This window comes from Cetorhinus maximus, chromosome 19 (assembly GCF_964194155.1).
Source record: "Cetorhinus maximus chromosome 19, sCetMax3.hap1.1, whole genome shotgun sequence".
Lineage (NCBI taxonomy): Eukaryota > Metazoa > Chordata > Chondrichthyes > Lamniformes > Cetorhinidae > Cetorhinus > Cetorhinus maximus.
The window spans coordinates 30,036,067-30,058,062 of NC_135897.1; the positions used below are offsets into that span (position 1 = coordinate 30,036,067).

Below are 21,996 nucleotides of genomic sequence, written 5' to 3' on the forward strand. Positions count from 1 at the left end.
AGCAATACTTCCAATGTAATTCATTTTTGTTTTGTCCAATAAAACATTCTGATATCATGCATTAGTGTTACCATAAGTGAATATTTATGCATTTCTCATTGGAGCTTATGTAAATACTCTTACCAGCAATGGAGGAGGAGAGGGTCCAGGAGCAAAAGGTACCCTGCCCCACATCTTAATAACCTCTCCCAATGGCTGGAAGCCTTCATCACAGCCTCTCTTTACAAATAAGGACATTGTGAAGTAGCCCGCCTGGAACCATTCTGCCATTTCTTGGTTGGTGAAAGGCCCTAGAGTGGATCAATTAAGAATATATATTTAAAATAATCTGCAATTAAAGGTTTGGCCAGTACATTGGCATTTGATCCTCAGGTTCTGCCAAAAGAAAAAGGTCCATGTCATCCCCAAAAGATCATGTACTGACAGATGGTAATGCTGCTTTTTGAAATAAAACTAATACTGCAGTATGAAAATAAGTAATTTAGTAAAGCCACATACTAGCTATTTTCCACAGTTTGTGCTTTCAATACCATTTATGCAACAGCATAATTTTCAAAAAAGATCTGCTCTAATTTAGGTGAGACTTCAATCTGCTGACATACTTAAGTGGTTATTCAGAATTAAAAATGAAGGTTCCTGGAACGATGTGAGGTTTTTTTTTTCCACAGTTATGATTGCCGTACAGGCACTAGCATATTCACAAGAAGCGTCCAACACTTCAGTGCCACAGAAATTCAGAGATCAAGAATTTATACGGGTTTGACACTAACTACTGCAGCAAGAGGTGAAATCCCAAAGTAACACAGTTGTTGCCTTCAAGATGTTTCAAAGCACTAAAACTATGAAACATGCTATATAAATTTTAGTCTTTCTTCCTTTTTTAAAAATGTTGCTGTTTTGTCATATGATGAAATATTAGCTACCTTGGCTAAAACCTATAAAATTGCCTTTTCAAGACAGATAAATATGCAAATCCATAAGCATTAAAATATATAATTACAATGGAAACATAAATACAGAATAAAAAGACTTTGAGGCAGACATTAATTTCATATCTATAATAGGTCCCAACCATTTGGCTTAAATCTCAATAAAACTCCTATCCCTGTTACATGATTATGTTTAGCATCTTAATCCAATTTATAAAGTACTGGGCTGGAATTTTGATAGGTGCTTCCTCACGTTTATTCTGACTTTTTGGCCTAGAAGGGATCTTTGGTTGAAGTTGTATCATGGTTTTGATACAAAATTCAAGCTTTTAAGGATTAATTCCCGAAGGTTGATCATTTTCAATATTTTGGTTAATAAAATTGAAACAGCTCGGACAAAGGGGAGCTAGGTAGGTTATTAAACTTTCCCAAAAGGAAATCATATATGCTATCCATATCAGTTTGAGACAGTAAGCGGCTCACCAACATACTCCCACACCTGCAATAAACATTCAGAAGTGGCAAGGCTACATTCAAGCAAGTTCAACAGGAAAGTCATCAACGTACAAAGTTAACACCGGTTTTCGCTCCACCGATGCTGCCTGACCTGAACATTTCTAGCATTTGTTTCCCATTCAGATTTCCAGCATCTGCAGTATTTTGCTTTTGTATAAGCTCAACAGTTGGCTGATGGAACCCACTCGTAGGAGGGCAGTGAATAGTTGGACTGGAAATGCAACTGGCCAACCCAAAGACAGAGGGCTAGTGATTAAACCTTTTCCTTCCTGTGCAGCTAAGCAAGAAATCCAGGTGTGGTGTGAATAGACTTGGGGATAAAGCTATCCACAGAGAGCAGGGCCCCTTCCTTACGTTTTTTTAAAAATTCATTCACAGGATGTGGGCTTCGCTGGCTGGGCCAGCATTTATTGCTCATCCCTAGTTGCACTTGAGAAGGTGGTGGTGAGTTGCCTTCTTGAACTGCTGCAGTCCATGTGCTATAGGTACACCCACAGTGCTATTAGAAAGGGAGTTCCAGGATTTTGACCCAGCGACAGTGAAGGAGCAGTGATATATTTCCAAGTCAGGATGGTGACTGACTTGGAGGGGAACTTCCAGGCGGTGGTGTTCCCACCTATCTGCTGCCCTTGTCCTTCTAAATGGTAGTGGTCGTGGGTTTGGAACGTGCCGTCTAAGGAACCTTGGGGAAATTCCTGCAGTACATCTTATAGGTGGTACACACTGCTGCTACTGTGTGTCGGTGGTGGAGGGAGTGAATGTTTGTGGGTGTGGGGTCAATCAAGCGGGCTGCTTTCTCCTGGACAGTGTCAAGCTTCTTGAGTGTTGCGGGAGCTGCATTTATCCAGGCAAGCATTCCATCACACTCCTGATTTGTGCCTTGTGGATGGTGGACAGACTTTGGGGAGTCAGGTGGTGAGTTACTCGTCTTACGATTCCTAGCCTCTGACCTGCTCCTGTAGCCACAGTATTTATATGGCCAGTCAAGTTCAGTTTCCGGTCAATGGTAACCCACAGGGCATTGATAGTGGGGGATTCAGTGATGGTAATGCCATAATATCATGGGGCGATGGTTAGATTCTCTCTTCTTGGAGATGGTCATTGCCTGGCACTTGTGTGGTGCGAATGTTACTTGCCACTTGCCAGGCCAAGCCTGGATAATGTCCAGGTCTTGCTGCATTTGGACATGGACTGCTTCAGTACCTGAGGAGTATGAGGGGATTACAACAGTGATGCACTCAGGAGTGTTCTCGGGTTATGACAGGCTATATACAAGTTATTTCTTTTAAGTTTACTGTTAATCAATTTCAGTTAAATCACTGGTCAGACAAGTGCAACCAGTGAAAGAATTTGAATAGGAGAATGAGAACTGTAAGTTGAAGTGTGGGGAACCTGGATCCAAGGTAGGTCATAAAAAAGAGGTAATGAATGGATTAGGGCAAGAGCTAAACTCAATTTATGAATACAAAAGGAAAGGAAAATTGCCAGAAGTGCAATGGAGAGTGTAGAAGTGACAAAGACATGGCTGATGAGGGTTTCAGCCATAGATGGGCTGAGGCAAGAGTTTGCCAGGGTGCTGGGTCCAAGTATTTTCAAATGTTTTTCGTAAGGTCAGAAGTGGAGATGTTCGCTGATTATTGCAAAGTTTTCAGTACCATTTGTAACTCCTCAAATACCAAAGAGTCCATGTCTGCATGCAGCAAGGCCTGGGCAACATTCAGGCTTGGGCTCATAAGTGGCAAGTAACAGTCAGGCCAGATGATGATTGTCTCCAATAAGAGTGAATCTAACCATCAGCCGTGACACTCAGCATCACTATCATCGCTGAATAAACCACCATCCACATCTGGGGGTTACCATTGATCAGAAACCTGATGGGACCAGCCATATAAATACTGCAGCCACAAGTGCAGGTCAGAGATTGGGAATTTTGTGGCATGTAACTCACCTTCTGACTCACCAAGGTCTGTCCACCACCTACAAGGCAGCCTGATGGAACACTCACCACTTAACTGGATGAATGCAGCTTCAACAACACTTAAGCATGATACCATCCAGGACAAAACAGCCCACTTGATTAGTGTCCATCCACAGCATTAGACATTTACCTCTTTACCACTGGTGCACAGTAGCATTTGTGTACACGATGTAGAAGATGTCCTGCAGCAATTCGCCAAGGTTCCTCTGACAGCATCTTCTAAATCTGTGGCTTCTACCATCTAGAAGAACAAGGGCAGCAAATGCATGGGAACACCACCACCTGCAAGTTCTCCTCCAAGTCAAACACCATCTTTACTTGGAACTACATCACTGCTCCTTCACTGTTACTGGGTCAAAATTCTGCCTAACAGCATTTCTGGCAAATCTACATTATATGGACTGCAGCTCACCACCACCTTCTCAATGGTAATTAGGAATGGCTAAGAATGCCGGCCTTGTCAGCAATGCTCACACTCCAAGAATGAATTTATGAATAGAAAATAACCCGAGTAATAAGGATAGTATGGAATAGTTTGCACAAACACAAAAGAGTATCCTTCCAAAGAAAAAGAGATTAAAAAAAGGTACATTGATGTTGGAAGCACTGAAGAGTAAGCATATTTGAAGCAAAAGGATAACGTGATTGGAGTAATCAGCTTCCCTCACACGAAAAGAAGTTTGCAACAAGGTAACAAAAGAATACGTCAATTTAGTGGAGCCTGCCAGTCTCCTGCACCATAAACCAAAAATGACAAACTGTATTTATATGGCACCTTTAACGTAAGAAATATCCCAAAGCACTTCATAAGTAGGCATAAGGAAAACAAACACTGAGCCAGAAACAAAAGATTGGAGGAATAACCAAAGGTTTGACTAATGGAGACTTTCAGAGATGGGAGAGAGGTGAAGATTCTAGTAGGAGCTTCAAAGAGTAGGACCGAGGTAGGCAAATCCACAGCCATCAATGGTGGGGCAAGAGGCAAAGCGCATCGATTCATGAGGAACATCAGGTTTGGGAGGGGACCCAGGACTGGAAAAAAGACACATATGGTAGGCCAAAGGCATGAGCATGATTTTAAATGATGTGTTGAGAGATTGGGCAAGCCAGCAAGGATAGAGGTGATAACTGACTGCAATTTAGTACAGTCTGAAACAGGATATGCAAGGCAAAATTTGAGTGATTGGAGAATGGAGGATGGAAAGCCAGCAAAGAGGACAATCGAGTCTGGAGGTGATGGTGACATGAATAACAGTTTTAGCAGTTGATGCACTATAGCTTTACAAGATGATTTTTTTGGGTGGGGAGAGTAGCAGGGATGGGATGAGGGGAAATGATGTAGAAGAAAGCAGTTTTGCTAATGGACTGAATATGATATTTAAAGCCAAGTGCAGATCAAGTGCCAAGACTATTGATTTGATTTTGCCTGAATGAATGATCGGGGAGGAGAATAGAATCAGTGGTTAGGAACTTGAGTTTGAGCCAGTGGCTGACATGAGTGTTTTGATCTGCACAGTGCTGAGCTGGAGGAATTTGTGAATCATTCAAGACTTGGTGTCAGCCAGGAAATTTGACAGCATGAAAATGGACAAGGGCTCAAAGGAAGTACAGACGTACAGCTCAATAGTACCATACATATTATTGTGGATAAGGAGGAGGGGGCCAAGGAGAGATCATTGGCCCAGTGAAAGAGAAACCACCATCTGAGATGTATTGGCCGATTTCAGATAGAAAATGGAACTGTAAGGAGAGGTCCATGGAGCTAGATATTATGGTCAAGTCAATGGAGAAAAATGTGATCAATCTATCAAATTCCTCAAAAAAAAAGTATCACAGTTACACAGGATATCATGCATAACTTTGATACGGAGAAAGGGTAAAAGCCAGACCAGAGGACTTTAAACAGGAAAATTCCAAAGAAATATGAAGAGTTGGAAATCAATGACATGTTCAAGGACTTTGCAGAAGTTGGAAATGGGTTGCTGTTTGGAGTGCACATATGAGTTAAAGATTTTTTTCTGAGGGAGACAGGTGATGATTATGAATCTGAATGGGAGAGGCAGGGTGCCTGACAAAGACTACTATCCACTATGATAGCTAGCATGAGGTTAGGAAGGGGAGTTAAATGGTCAAGAATTGAGTGGGCTGGGGATTGAAAGGGCGATAGATGTGTCTTAAGAACAAGATGAGCTCTGAGAGGATGGGGCAGAGTTAGGTGAGAACCAAAAAAATGTTGGGATCCTGGGCTGGAGCAGAATATCCACAACAGACTACGAAATTTCCTAACTGGTATAGTTTAATCAGTGAATGCTAGTATGATTGGATTCTATGTGATTAACCACATATCAGTTTTTGGCCACTTTGATTGTCAACCAATCTACAATTGACCAAAGTTAGAAACTTAGACAAGTGAAAGAAAGAAGAATAAAAATCAACATATTGTTCATTGGTATACATAATATACATCTACATATGTTGAATATAAACTTAGAAAAACCTGGGTTTTTGTTACTGTAACATTAATGAATCAATTTAAAATGAATGAATCATCATCAGCATGACGACGGCAAAGTCTAAACTAATATCACTCTCTCATTTTAGCACGCCCATGGAAACATAGAAAAAAATGTTTCCAGTCTGAGTGGACAGTCCGCTAAATGGAAAGTACGACTCAATATATTTTTATTAGGAAAACTGAATACCGGTGCAAGGGTCATTTAGCATTTACGACAGAAACTTCATTATTTTCACCCCAATTAAGTAGTATCCTTAAAAGTATGATAGATCAAGTTAGGTTATCAAAATGATGTGTTACCTGAACAAATTACAACTAATGTTATTGGATAGAGGTGCTCCACTATTTAACAATATGTTTGCACTCAGCCAGTATATTTTAATGACATGCTGATTCTCTTAATTGCTCTTCAGTGACAAACTTGTGTCAGGTGCATCACTGTGGTATTATACAGGTCAAAATGACCTAACCAGCTAAAGCTTTTTTTTCCCCAAATAATTTGGTTTCCAGCTCCAGAACAGATGAAGAGGCCATGACGTGGAAAGAACTTGAAAATTGGCATGGAGCACATAGATCAGGTTCAAATTGGGCAACAAAAAGTAAAATGAATTTAAAAATTATTTTATCCTGACTTTTCTAACAGTTATTATTTGTAATAAAGCTACACAAATGTTCTTCCAAGTGTTCCTTACCTTAATTAAAAATCAAACTCAAACTGATACAAGCGAAAATCAAATGCAGCCCATATTCACAGGGGTGATAGGAATGACCACTAAATTTTCTTTGTTGTGCGCAGCATCTTTAAATTTTTTGGCAGTATCTTAAAGAGCGCAGCTCGTAAACAGAATGCTGCACAATTGCACTTGTGCACAGCTTAGAGAGAACACTAGGTGCAAGTGGAAAGCCAAAATTTTATTTCGATCAATATGTTGGAGAAGTCAGATCATTGAGTGTATTATGAAGTTGGACAAGTCAAAGCTCTGCACTCATGTTATAATGTTGGCAACTAAGAGCTATGTGCATGCACAAGTGCAGAGCTGAAGTATGGCACTCAGGTGTGATCAGTGACATTTTTGTGGACTGTGACTTTTGTCACAAATTCTTCTCTAAGTCCCAATGCTCATAATGCAAATTATCATATGTGGGCCATCACAGTTCACTTTTGTGAAGTTTACTTCTTGGTGGGGCTTATGATCTGCTATTTGATCCTGTGGTCAATTTATGTTGTTACCAGTGAAAGAAATCTCTTCTAGCTGATCTTCCTATAAAATAAATAACTGCTTTTTTTATACTGCAGTTTTGAGTTGGGTCAACGCCCAAGATATGCCACATTAACATTGCACTTCAGTCGAAAACCAGCATATGCCAAAATCACAGATTCCTCAGCAGGGGTGCATGCTAAAAATTATATAGTAATATACACCATCTGATGATTTGGGGGCATGGAATTTTGGAATTCAAGTTCAATACCTGGGGAGCTCTGACACCTCCTTGCTCTCCTGGAATGGATACAAGAAAAAGTCGGGGTTATCCAACAGGTAATTTCTCCCTTATCTCAATCTTCTCTTTTTTGTCACAATCGTTTTTGTATATTTTATTAGAACCAACTTAAATTAACAATCATTTGCCAATAAAATTGACTGTTTAGCCTGGATATTTCAGTCAAATGATTTTACTATTGTAAAGAACATATCTTTTTATTTCTGTTGGACTGTGGATTAAAATTACAATGGCTGCAGTTTGAAAGACATGTCCACTGGAACAGTGTGAGGGATATAAACAATGTTGCTGTCCTGGAACAGTGTGCCATGAAAGACAGGATTGGTGCCGAGGAGTCCTGTCTACTGGGGAAGTGCCTGAAAACATTTTAATTGGCTCCTGACCAGGTGACCAGGGTTTGTGTGAGAGCAGTGCAGCAGAATAGCTCCTAGCCTGAAAGGGAAAAGATCAAAAGCCTCTTGCTCCGGTGTGTATAAAATTCCAGTAATTCCACAATAATAGCTAGCTGGCTTTTTCTCCTCATATCTCTATAACCGGCTCACTCTCTCTCTCTGAAAATCCCTGTCAAGAGGCAAAGGGGAAAATCACCATTAGAGACATTGAAAGGCAAGTGCTCAACCAGCGAACTAAAGACAAAAAGTGCCGGAAGACCACCTCATGTCATCGACAAAGAACTGAAAGGAATTTGGAAGGCATTGATCAAAATCAACCCATCGAATCCTGTACTCCGGAACTGATGCTACTGAACTATTTCATCCCACCCTTAAAATCCATGTTTTTGTGTGTTCTGCATGTGCATGTATAGGGATTTAAGAGGGGGTGGAGTTTAGGTTTTGGTGTTAGAAATTAGCAGTTCATAGTTCTTTCTTTTGCAATTGGTTAAAAGACAATTTGTTCAATAAACAGCTATTTATTTATTAAGTTTACAAACCTGGTGCTTGCATTCTGTTAATCTAAATTAAACAGTTAGGCGGGTTGATCAAACGTTTTCACATTTGTCGTGGCTTGGGGAGCAGTGGGGCTTGATATTGCAGTGCATATCCCCAGTGAGTTGTGACACTATAAACAATGAGGACAAATAGTAATGTTCCACCGCTCTTCCAATTTTCTGCTGCCATATGTTCTGCTGCTTGCTGAGGCCAACTTCATCTGACTTCGTTCAGCCATGATAGTTTACCAGTTCAATTTACCATACAAAGAGAACAGTATCTTAGAAGAGGCGTTAGGAAGCAGTGGAAAGCCAATTCACTTCAATGATGTGGCAAAATTATAATGAGGATTTTTACACTATTACATAATTTCCTTAACTAGGCTTCGCTCAGCTGTTAACCATCGTTAACAAGTTTTTTTCTCTGCCAAGCTAAAAATATGTTGCTTTGCACATTCTTCCTCTCCATGCACCTTCAACGTTGAAATCCTTGCAATGTTAATACTGTACTCCAACTCATGTTTCCCTACCACCTCAAAACTTTGAATTTCTTTGGAAGGCTTCAGCCTATTTAAACTCATCACTCTAATTGCATAATCCAGTCACTGGGCTGCACAGCTCTCTCAAAATGCTTTACTTGTTTTTCAATTGTGACTTGCCCCTCCATCCCCTCAGCAAGCAGAATTTCTAATGTACAGTGTAATGCTTTAAATAATAAAAGCCCCACAAATGTCACAATAACAAATTAATCCAGGACATTGCCTTTTGTCTGTTAAGTCAAAGTTATAAGTGAAGGCCTCAGCCTTCTGCAAAAATCCTTGGGCTTGAAGCTAGTTTTCTTGGTCAGAGCTGTGATGCTGAGAGCTGAGTTTGGACAATGCACTCTGAACATGTGCATCTTCCAGGGTGCATCAGTGCCAGACAGGATTACTGAGGGGCATACTTTCTTTAACAAATGTCTCTCAAAATTATTTGAGGAAAAGCTAAAAGGCAAACTTGAAAATTTTTATTCAATTAAAATGTGTCAAGTTTTTGCAAAGAGGGGTGTGCATGCTTCTGATATAAATGTATGGATTAAGTCCTTGATGTAAACCTTTCATATTGTTGTCAGAAAATGGATGTTCCCACTGTATTGTAAAAGAATTGATTGTTGTTTTACAACAATGTAAAATGCACACAAAACATGAAAATTAATCTTATCTGGACAAGTAATGTTTAGAGCTAAGCATTTGTGTTCATGATATTTAATTCAAATAGTTTGCAGGAGTAATTTCACACCTTAGCCTAGTTTCAAATAACTTCAAAGTATCATTACAGGCTAAACAAACAAAAGCACAGATTATTGCTGGCAGCTTCCCACATATCCACATTCTATTTCCCACATTGCTACCGTTCTCTTCTCATATTCTTTCTTCCTTTCCCTCTATATCTAATGCCCGTACGTCAGTGGCGGGGTGGGGGTGGGAGGGATGTAATTATAACTTGACAAGTTAACATTGACAGTTTCACTTTAATTCTAGCATAAGAATATGACTTCAGAATTAGGATTGAATTATGCATGTGCACTGTGATCTAATTGTTCCCCACCATCTTACTATAAAAGGCCATAAGACATAGGAGCAGAAGTAAGCCATTCAGCCCATCGAGTCCGCTCCACCATTCAATGAGATCATGGCTGATCTAATAATCCTCAACTCCACTTTCCTGCCTTTCCACCATAATCTTTGATTCCCTTACTGATTAAAAATCTGTCTATCTCAGCCTTGAATACACTTAACCACCCAGTCTCTATAGCTCTCTGCGGTAAAGAATTCCACAGACTAACTAACCTCTGAGAGAAGAAATTCCTCCTCATCTCTGTCTTAAATGGACGACCCCTTACTCGGAGATTATGCCCTCTGGACCTAGACTCTCCCACAAGGGAAAACCACCTCTCAAGCATCTACCCTGCCAAGCCCCCTAAAAATCTTATATGTTTTAATAAGGTCGCCTCTCATTCTTCTTTACTCCAATGAGTACAGGCCCAACCTACTCAACCTCTCCTCATAAGAAAATCCTGCCATACCCAGGATCAACCTAGTGAACCTTCCCTGGACTGCCTCCAATGCCAGTACATCTTTCCTTAGATAAGGGGATCAAAGCTGTTCACAGTATCCTAGGTGTAGTCCAACTAGTGCCTTGTATAGTTTTAGCAAGGCTTCCCTATTTTTATACTCCATTCTCTTTGAAATAAAGGCCAACTTTCCATTTGCCTTCCCTATTACATTAAACATGGATGGAAGCCGTAACAAAAGTAATATTATAGAATTTAATCCAGGTGACAGGGTTTTCAGAGCCACACATCTCCGCTGGGAAAGGCCTATCATTAAAGAGGCACTGAAAGTGGCCACCATTGAACCTTTCCCAGAATTATGGATCCCGAGGGTGGAAATCCTACCTCCCAAGAGCTGCAGGCCAATCAGAGGCTGGCAGTGGTGGCAGCTGCAGGTAACGCATTCAACAGAGGACCAGGATCAACAAGGGATCCAAGGCCAAAGGTGAATGAGGGCATGATAGAGGTCATAGGGGTCACAGGAGGTGGTAGCTAGGTGGGAGGGGGGCGATCGGAGGGAAAGGCAAGGGTTTGGTTCTCACCAGTCCCTCAATCAGGCACTGAGTACCTTTAATGAGGGACCCCATCATATGCCCATTTAGGGATATTAATTAACCTCCGGGCAGAAAGCCATCACGCCCTGGGCTTAAGCGGGCAGAGGCGGGAATGAGGCAGGGTCCACACCCTTCATCCACACACCCTATTAAATGCCCCCCACTACCCCCTCCAAAGTCAACACTGGGGGAGGGGCATTATCTTCCGCTCTTTGAATTATAAACTCTTATGTCCATATTTAAATATGGCATGAGGGCTTAAGGTATGGAATGTTTATATTGATATTTTCCATAGCTAATTATAATGGAATAGAGAAACAAGGACAGAACATATGACTTTAAAATGTCAGGTTAAATTATGGCTGCATGCTTGCAGCAATTATTCCTGCCCTTTGTCCCCATTTTATTTGAAGATAAAGCAATTTAGATACCACATGTGCAGTGCCACAGAATTTCAAATTTATGAAAACAATAATAGTTTTAGAACTTATGGTAAATGCAAGATTGTGTTTGCAAGACTAACTGCTGTTTATTTGTTGGCATTCCAAAACACCTTCAGACATGACACACAAACTAAACGCAGGAGTAGGCCACTCGGCCCCTCGAGCCTGTTCCATTATTAAATAAGATCATGGCTGATCTAATTTTAACCACAACTCCACATTCCTGCCTACCCCGGATGACATTTCACCCTCTTACTTATCAAGAATCTATCTACCGCTGTCTTAAAGATATTCAAAGACTTTGCCTCAACCACCATTTGAGGAAGAGAATTCCAACGTCTCCCAACCCTCAGAATATTTTTTTCCTCATCTCTTAAATGGGTGACCCCTTATTTTTAAACAGTGGTCCCTAGTTCTAGATTCTCCCACAAGAGGAAACATCCTTTCCACATCTATCCTGTCAAGTCCCCTCAGGATCTTATATGTTTCAATCAAGTCACCTCTTACTCTTCTAAACTCCAGCAGTTACAAACCTAGCCTGTCCAGCCTTTCCTCATGAGATAACTCACCCATTCCAGGGATTAATCTAGTAAACCTTTCGAGTTGTTTCCAACGCAGTTACATCTTCCCTTAAATAAGGAGACCAATACTGTACACAGTACTCCAGATGTGGCCTTACCAATGCCCTGTATAACTGAAGCATAACCTCCCTACTCTTGTATTCAATTCTCCTTGCAATAAACAATAACATTCTATTAGCTCTGCTAATTATTTGCTGCACCTGCATAGTAACCTTCTGTGATTCATGACATTGAGATCCCTCTGCATCTCAGAGCTCCGCAATCTCTTACCACTTAGATAATATGCTCCTTTTTTTACTTGCCTTGCCAAAATGGACAACCTTACATTTTCCCACATTATACTTAACTTGCCAATCTTTGCCCACTCATCTAACCAACCTATATCCTTTGTAGCCTCCTTGTATCCTCTTCGCAACTTACTTTCCTACCTATCTTTGTCTCATCAGCAAATTTAGCAACCATACCATCTAAATCATTTATATAAATGATGAGTTGAGGCCCCAACATGTATTCTGTGTACGCCACTTGCTGACCAGAAAATGGCCAATTCTGCCTACTCTGTTTCCTGTTAGACAGCCAATCTTCTACCCATGTCAATATGTTGCTCCCTACACCATGAACTTTTAATTTTCACAATAACCTTTGATGTGGTACCTTATCAAATGCCTTCTGAAAATCTAAGCACAGTACATCCACTGGTTCCCCTTTATCCACAGCACATTACTTCTTCAAAGAACTCTAATAAATTGGTTAAACATGATTTCCTTTTTACAAAAACATGTTGACTCTGCCTGATTACCTTGAATTTATTAATTGCTCTGCTATAACATCTTTAATACGTTCTAACATTTTCCCTACGCCAAATGTCAAGGTAACTGGCCTGTAGTTTCCTTTCCATCTCCCTCCCTTTTTGAATAAAGGAGTTACGTGAGCTATCTTCCAATCTAACATGAACCTTCCCCACCGAATCTAGTGAATTTTGGGAAATTAAAACCAACGTATCAACTATCAACTATCTCACTAGCCAGTCCTTCTAAGACCCTAGGATGAAATCCACCAGGACCCAGGGATTTGTCAACCAGCAGTTCCAACAATTTTCTAAGTACCACTTCCCTGGTGATAGTAATTTTCCCGAGTTCCTCCCTCCCTTCCAATGCCTCATTTACAGCTGTTTCTGGGGTACCACTTGTATCCTCTATAGTGAAGACCCATGCAAAATTACAGTTCAATTCATCTGCCATCTCCTTAGTTTCCATCATTGATTGCCCAGATTCAATTTCTATAGGACCAACGCTCATTTGTTAACTCCTCTTTATTTAAAATATCTATATAAATCCTTACTATTTCTTTATATTTCTAGCTAGCTTTCTCTCGTACTCTAATTTTTCCTTCATTAATCTTTCCGTCATTCTTTGCTGTTTTTTATATTTTGTCCAATCTTCTGACCTACCACCCATCATTGCACAACTATATGCAGTTTGTTACTATCTTTAACTTTTTTTCGTTAACCACAGATGGTGGGTCCTCCCATCGGAATTTCTCTCTCGTTGGAATATATTTATTGTGTGTATTCTGAAATATCCCCTTAAATGTCTGCCACTGCTTCTCTACTGGCCTATCCCTTAACCTAAATTGCCAGTTCACTTTTGCGAGCCATGTTTTCAAGCCCTCATAATTGCCCCTATTTAAATTTAAAATACTAGTCTTAGACCCACTCTTCTCTCCCTCAATCTGAATGCAAAACTCAATTATATTATGATCACTGCTACCTCGGGGCGCCTTCACTATGAGGTCATTAATTAATCCTATCTTGTTGCACAATACCAGGTCTAGTATAGCCTGCTCCCTGGATAGCTCCAGAACACAATCCAAGAAATTATCCTGAAAACCCTCTATGAGTTTGTCATCTACACTGCTTTTGCTGATCTGATTTTTCCAGTCTTTATGCAGATTAAAATCCCCCATGATAATCACTATACCTTTCTGACAAGCTCCACTATTTCTTCTTTGATATCCTGTCATGCCATATGTTAGGGGGCCTGTACACCACTCCCACAAGTGACTTCTTGCCTTTATCATTCCTCATCTCTACACAAATCACTTCTATATCCTGGTTTCCTAAAATTGGGTCACCCCTCTCTATTGCACTAAAGATGTCTTTAATTAACAGAGCCACCCCTCCACCTTTCCTGAACTTCCTATCCTTCCTAAATGTCACATAACCTTGAATATTCAAGTCCCAATATATGCCACCCTGCAGCCATGTCTCTGTAATGGGTATTAGTGCAAAAAGAGATAAACAAGTACAATCTATCGGTTTACCTGTTTTGTTTCGAATGCTGCATGCATTCAGATACAGAGCCTTTAGTTTTGCCCTTATATTATTTTTATAACCTCTCACCTTATCTGTTGATTTACTCTTATATTTATACTCTCTGTATTGTGCCCTTCCTGTCACGGTCTGTGTATCATTTCCCATATTAAGCTTCCTCTCTTACTTTGTCTCTACTCTTTGATAGACCACACCTTCCCACATTTGATCCCTGGCCCTCACTGTACTTTAAAACCCTCTCTACTTCCCTAGTTATGCAGTTCACAAGAACACTGGTCCTAGCATGGTTCAGGTGTAGACCGTCCCAATGGTACAGCCCCTACTTTCCCCAGTACAGGTGCCAGTGCCCCACTTCTCTCACACCAGTCATTGAGCCACACATTCATCTCTCTAATCTTACTTGCCTTGTGCAAATTTACACACAGCTCAGGTAATAATCCAGAAATTATTACCTTTGAGATTCTGCTTCTTAGCCTAGCTCCTCATACTGACTATGATGAACCTCTTTCCTTGTCTTTGTCCTGTTGGTACCTACATGGACCATGACTATTGGATCCTCCCCCTCCCACTGTTAAGTTTCTCTCCAGCCCTGAGCAAATATCCCGAGTCCTGGCACTGGGCAGGCACCACAGCCTTCTGGACTCACGCTTTTTGCTGCAGAGAACCATCAATCCCCCTTACTATACTGTGCCCTATTACCACTACATTCCTTTTTGCTCCTCCTGCTTGTCCGACTATTATTACTTATGTTATTTAGTTAATTTAATTACTTTCTTCATTAACTTAAAATAATTCTTATGTATGTTACAAATTAGTGCTTATTAAATGCTAGTACACTTAGTACTAGAAGTTACACATTTCTTGATTACACAGAAGTGTCCTTTAAGTATTTATTTTAATTACTTTATTTTTATTTTATATTTTTAAGTTTTAGTCCTTTTTATTTATACAAATACCTTAACTCTGGTGTCTTAAGCTAGCAACTAATACACTGTCCCTTATACCAAGCACTTACCGGCCAATCAACTTACTAGTTTCCTTCGATGTCACAGTTGTTTTTTTTCAAATTTCTTCAGCAGCTGAAACGGCTGCAATCCTGGCTCCATCCTTGCTGATTTTATACAGTGAAGCTCTCAACTCCCTCCTTGCTGATCTTATACAGTGAAGCTCCCAACTCCCTCCTTGCTGATCTTATACAGTGAAGCTCCCAACTCCTTCCTTGTTGATTTTAGACAGTGAAACTCCCAACTCCCTCCTCGCTGATTTTAAACAGAGAAACTCCTGGTGCCCTCCTCGCCGTGTTTAAACAATGAAACTCCTGACTCCCTCCTCGCAGATTTTAAACAGCGAAGCTCTCAGTTCCCTCCTCGCTGTGTTTAAACAATGAAACTCCCGACTCCTTCCTCACAGATTTTAAACAGTGAAACTCCCAGTTCCTCTGCGCTGGTTTTAATCAGTAATAAAAGTAGTGCTAAAAGTAGTAAAATGAGTAGGGAAATACAAGTTATGTCATACTTCAATCTGGCAAATTGCAAACTTGTGATCCCGATGTGTATACCTTGTATTTCTCCTTGTGGATCTTTATAAAACCACTTCATAGCAGCATCATGGGACAACGGCAAGGTGGCAGCTTTAGTTCGTTTATCCTGAATTTGTGTTGACAGTCTTTCGTCATCTAAGGCATTATCCTGCAAAGATGCTACCATCTTCTCAGCTTCCTGAATGGGAGAGATTTTCTCATTATGTAAAATAGTGACTTTACCAACAAGGGTTCAGTTTCAATCTCCTAAACAGGCATGCATACCTTTGTTTGTTCAAATCTGGACTGTTTGCACTACATTTCACCAAAAGCCCTCAGTGCCCATACAGTTCTGATGAAATGCTGCTAGACCTGCAGAGCATTTCCAGCATTTCCTATTTTTCTCTCACATACATTATTTGGTTTTCTACTTTCAGCAGTTCACTTTTAATTGTTAAGCCAATCGCTAGTTACAAATTTCATGGTAAAGCTTTTTTTTTTGAAGCTCATAGCTGAAATACAAGTTACACTCTAGAAACTGCAGATGACACATTTCTATCATTCTCTATTTGTACTGTGAACTGAGCGAATTCTGCTCATTTACAATATGGGATGTATAAGAGAAAAATAATTCAATTTTGGACAAAGACTTTGATACATGATTATGGAGCAATTTCACAATTAACTGTTCCCATTACATACCTGCTCAAGATGTTTTAGCCCTTCATCATCATCATTATCCTGAGGTATGCTCCGCTTTGCAACAGCTGCGATTGTAGGCGAGGGAGGCACTGCAGTTGTAGTAGCAGTAGTAGTAGTGCTGTTAATAGATAGAACTGAAGATTTTTGATAAGAGGCGGTTGAGGTATCCGTCACTGGAACACAAAAGCAGCAAGCTTATATGTAGATTGTTCAAATAATATGTTCAAACAACTGGAAAACTGATCGATTCCTATTAATTACTTCCCATATTGTCACTCTTTTGTTTACAAAAACATGATTACAAAACAGCATTCGCCAATAATTTTAATTCTCCTGTATTAGATAGTATACAGTTCACAATTCTGAACACAAGTCATAGACTCCTCATTTGCAGATGAAGAACTTCAATAAGAATCAAATATCTTGTTTATATTCAACCATGACATCATGCAAAGAGATGTAGGATGGTGGAGTGGGAAATTAGTAGGATCAAAACTGCTACAAACAGGGAAATAAATGAATGAAAAACATGGTATGCTCAAGAGGCAGAATTAAAACAAAGTTTTGTTTTATTGCTAATAAAACAAGCTGCAAATCTATATCAAGTTAAAATTTACATAACCCGACTTGGAATTTGGAAATGTGGGGAATCTTGTGGAATTTGAGCAAAGCAGGCTAGTTCCAACTGTTTTATAATTTAGAATGCCAAACTCTTAAAACTGTTAAATCCAAAATCTGGCAGGTACATAACTAAAAAAGTGCATTATCTATGGCACTAATGATTTTTAAAAACCTAGTTATTTTGATATAACACAGATTTTTAATTTATCAATTCCTATCCAAGTTTATGATTAGGGGTGGGGAATAAATGCTGGCCAAGCTAGCAAAGCCCACATCCCATGAATGAATTAAAAAAATAGCTGGCTCAAAAAGGAGCTCAAAAGATGTTCCTTCCTAATATGACAGGTCACCATTGTTGTACGTTTATGCCAGGTAATGAATACCTTTTGAAGTGAGGGATGAGCGCTCTCACATTATAGAACTAGATGGAGGGGGAAAAAAAATTCCAAGTACATTTTCCTATCATAGTGCTGTCTCTTTAAAAGTCAGAATACCGGGCTGAACACCATGCTTTACATCAGTTCTAATGCTACAAAACTTTAGTCAGTTAAGTATTTTAAATAAATTCATACCTTCCCTGGCAGGTCTTTGTTGTGCATCCTCAGTTTTGTCAGTTTTTTCTGGTACGCTTTCTTCCTTTTTAGGTGGGCTGGGAACCAATGGTATCTGAGGCTCTGAAGGGGGCGGCGATGAATTTGTGCAGGAAACGTCTTTGGGCTCTTCTGTTTTATTTGTTTCTATAATATGATAAATATTTATCAATACACAACAAGTAATAGGCAATATTACATAGAGTGTCTAAATTCAGCAAGTAATTTAAAAAAATTATTCAGGGTTCTTCTTCCCCATTCCTAGCTTCCTGTCCCATATACTTTTAAGATGATTTACTTTGAAGATGATTTACTTAAAGTCTGTCTAATATAGCCTTTAGCTAGCTTCTGGAAAGTGCATTCAGCCAAACAAGATGAAAAGGCTACTATTTTGGTCTTTCACTGGGGAAGTGGGACGTAGTACATAGTCATAAGCTTCCACATTGCAGTTCAATTTGAGATCAATTAATCACACATTCCTACAATGAATCAAAAAAAAAAATTAATGACTTGCATGGACACTTGGATACGAAAAGGTCCATGTAATCTATGCTGAGTTAATTTAGATTAGGCAGACATGCAGGCAAATTGGCCTCAGTACCCCAGAGACCTGTACTGGAAGTGTCCATGTGCGGATGTTGTTTAAGGATCAAATCTGCCTTGGTTCCCATGCAACCAAGGTGCAAGGGCAGCTGTAAAACTATCCCAGCAAGAATCCAATGTCTTTGGGAGAGGGGTTTAAGGAAAGCAGAAAGCATAACTGGGAAAGTTGTCAAGTTAGCAAGTTAAATTGGAAAACAAACTTGTGGGTAACTGAGGGAAAATAAGTCACATCCTTCCTACCACTCAATGGCTGAAGGCATTACGGTTCGCTTAGTTATGTGTGTTATGCCTATCAATAACAATAAACTTGCAGAATATGGATATAATTGACAAATTAATTTCAACACTTAGGAATTTTGATCAGAAAAATAAGGAGGTCACACTTTATTTGGAAAATACGAATCTAAATGGTTTCCAGGAACAAAGGGATCTTACAGTGCAAATAAATAACTCAAAGTGCTACGGCAAGTTAGTAAGGCCATAAAAATGCTGTCCAGCCATAAACATTTATTTTCAGAGGGATAGAAATAAAAAGTAGAAAGGTTGTACTAAACTTGTTTTGAACCTTGCTTAGACTACATTTGGGGTATGGTGTGCAGTTCCGGTTTCCATATTATGGAAGGGGTACAGAAGCACTGGAGAGGGTACAACAAAGATTTACAAGGATGGTACCAGGTATCAAGGCTATATCAGGAAATACTGAACAAGCTGGGTCTTCCTTCTCTTGAAAAGGAAACAGCTGAGGGGTAACCTAATAGAAGTTTTTAAAAGTACAAAAGGTTTTGATCAAGTAGGCACAATGTTTCCACTTGCGCAATAAAGCAAAACTAGAGTTCACTATTTAAGACAGTTACCAAGCAAATCACAGAATTCAAAAGAAACTTCTTTGCCCAAAGAGTGGCGAGAATGTGGAATTTGCTACTATAGGGAATAGTTGAGGTATATACTACTGTACAGACACGTTTAAGAGAAGGCTAGATAGACATGAGGGAGAAAAGAATATCTGATTTTACTGATAAAGTTAAGGAAAGAAAGGAGGTTAGAGTGGAGAATAAATTCCAGGGTGGACTGGTTGGGCCAAATGGCCTGTTTCTGCACTCTGTATACTATGTAATTGTACATAATTGTCTGAAAATCATGGAGTTCAGATGTGAGAAATTTGCATTTATAACTTCAAAAGCTTTTTGGGTGAAGAATGACTGATAAAAACCTTCATCAGTCTCTTTCTTGTTTTTCTTATCAGGTTCCTTAGCTTCTTCTTTCTCACTGTCCTCTGAATTTGATCTCTCCTCTCCGTCCTCCATCTGTTTAAAATCCAATTCCTGTTCCTCTGGAATAGGCTCCTTGGGAGATTTCTACAAAACAGCACCAAAAACACAAAAAAGTATAAGATACGTGGTTAAGTATCTTCTTTAACAGTTAAGTTCTTTTTAACACTAGGGCAAGATATTGAAACTTTGGCAGAATTATATCCTAGAAGGATTCAAAAATGCAGAGTATTATATAATTCCTCTGACATTAATATTCTCCCTTTAGGGGTCAGCCTTGGCTCAGTGATAGCACAATGTCTCAAAGTAAGAAAGTTAGGGGTTCAAGCCCCCCCTCGAGTTTGACCCACAATCTATGCTGACATTTCAGCAAGTTCTGCATCGTTATAAGTGCCATTTTTGAATGAGATGTTAAACTGAGGTCCCGTCCACTCTCTCAAGTGAATCTAAAAGATCCCATTTCATGGCTCAAAGGAAAATAGGAGAGTTCTTCCGATCTCCCATCCAACACTTAGAAGTCTATCAACAGATTGTTGTAAAGATCCAACTGGTTAATGAATGTCTTTGAGGAAACAAAACTTGTCATCCTCACCCAATTTGGCCTACATGCAACATCAGTTACATACTTTGATGCCTGTCTCTTACCTTCCCTCTGAAATTGCCTAGCAAGCTGCTCACATTCAAACTGCTTTCAGTAGTTCAAGAAGATGGCCCACTTTCACTTCCCCAGCAACCCAGGATAGGTAAGTAAATGTCAGCTTCGTCATGACACAACCATCCCCAAAATGAATAAAAATTCAAATATTCAGGTCTGCACAACTTTAAATTTATGATGTAATCAAACGAAAAACATCTCTGTTACATTTAAGTTACTGAAAGTTTGGAAGGGGGGTGGGGGCTGGTATTGGTAGAAGGGCACGTTGTGAAGGAGAGCAAAGTCAGGAAGATTCACAAAGTGTATCTTTAATAGCCTGGTCTCAGTGGCAATGCACTCACTAAATCAGAAGATTATGGATTCAAACTCCATTCGACTTAAGAACGTAAACTAGAATGACACCTCATTGCAGTATTAAGAATGTGCTGTGCTCTGAGCTCTGAGGCCTGTCTTTCTCATTCAAGCAGATGTAAAACATCCTTTGGCATTAGCATTATTTCAAGAACAGGACTATTCTGGTCCTCTAGCGAAAATTTACTATCAACCAACATAGATTGTTCAGATTATTCAGGGGTTTAATTTCATTGCTCTTTCAGTGAACTTGCTTTGCACAAACTGGCCATCATATATCCCTATATTAAACTATAACTACGGATCACAAGTACTTAATCGACTGAAGAAACTTGGCACACCCTGAGGTCGTGAAAAGCTTCATATAAACACAAGTTGTTTCTTTCTATACCATAAGTACATATTTAAAGCCATTAGTAATTCTGTAATATTTGAACAAAACAACCAGTGTAAGAAAGATGCTCAGCCTCAGCCACAAACACTCCCAATCAGTAATAGCATGTTAAACTTCATTCATAGCTTTTTTTTTACACAAAAGCAACACTGACCAGGCAATATCCTTCAGTTCCAGACTCAAAAACCAATCTTAACACACTATTACACTATATAGTTTTATTTTTGCAACAGGTACTTTGATTGATCCTGCTGAACTTCCACCAAATCATGGCATTTAACTATACCCCAATGCACGCTTCCCTAATGCTATTTCCAATCTCATTTTTGTGGGCAGGTTTGGATCCCGTGTTGAGATCAGAGCTGTCAATCACTAATGCTTCAGATAGTATTAACATTGGTGTTAGCTTCTAAATGTAGATTTGCAAACAAGTGGCATGAATGAAGTTACCTATCATTAGAAAAGCTCCCTCACAAAGTGACTTAGACAAATTATGACATATGCAAGAAATTAGAATTACCCAACCTTCAAGGACATAAATGCTCCAGAAGAATCAAAAGTTCCCATCTCCTCCTCTGCATCCTCTAGACACCATTCTGGCAAGCTGTCCTTTTCGTCATCCATACTACCGCTACCAGAGCGCACTCGTCTGTAACCTCGTTCATCATCTCTATCTCGATAATCAAAATCAAACCGTCTTCTGCGTTCTGTGGCTTCTCTCCAACCTGTCGAACATGGCCCATGTTAAAAATTTTGGAAAAAGTTTGAACACTAAATAATGCTAAAATCACATAAATGCTCAACAGCAACACTATTAATAGTAAGGGACGTTAAACACATACCAAAAAAAGTCTCAGGTTCAATGCCCTTTATATGCTGAACTCGTTGATTTCCACAGGGTAGATGCGATAGCACAATCAACCTT

The 21,996-nt window shown here is 39.6% G+C and overlaps 1 protein-coding gene across 4 annotated transcripts in view; it reads right to left on the minus strand.

Moving 5' to 3' along the window:
- gigyf2 (GRB10 interacting GYF protein 2) overlaps window positions 1–21,996 on the minus strand; it is a 168,296-nt gene that overhangs the window by 59,872 nt on the left and 86,428 nt on the right. For all 4 annotated transcript variants that reach the window (XM_078563647.1, XM_078563645.1, XM_078563646.1 and 1 more), the window contains 6 exons: window positions 21,597–21,796; window positions 19,614–19,758; window positions 17,783–17,947; window positions 16,590–16,762; window positions 15,927–16,086; window positions 124–290 (listed from right to left, as the gene is read on the minus strand). In XM_078563647.1, the coding sequence (XP_078419773.1) occupies window positions 124–290; window positions 15,927–16,086; window positions 16,590–16,762; window positions 17,783–17,947; window positions 19,614–19,758; window positions 21,597–21,796 (1,010 nt within the window). The remainder of the gene's footprint in view (window positions 1–123; window positions 291–15,926; window positions 16,087–16,589; window positions 16,763–17,782; window positions 17,948–19,613; window positions 19,759–21,596; window positions 21,797–21,996) is intronic.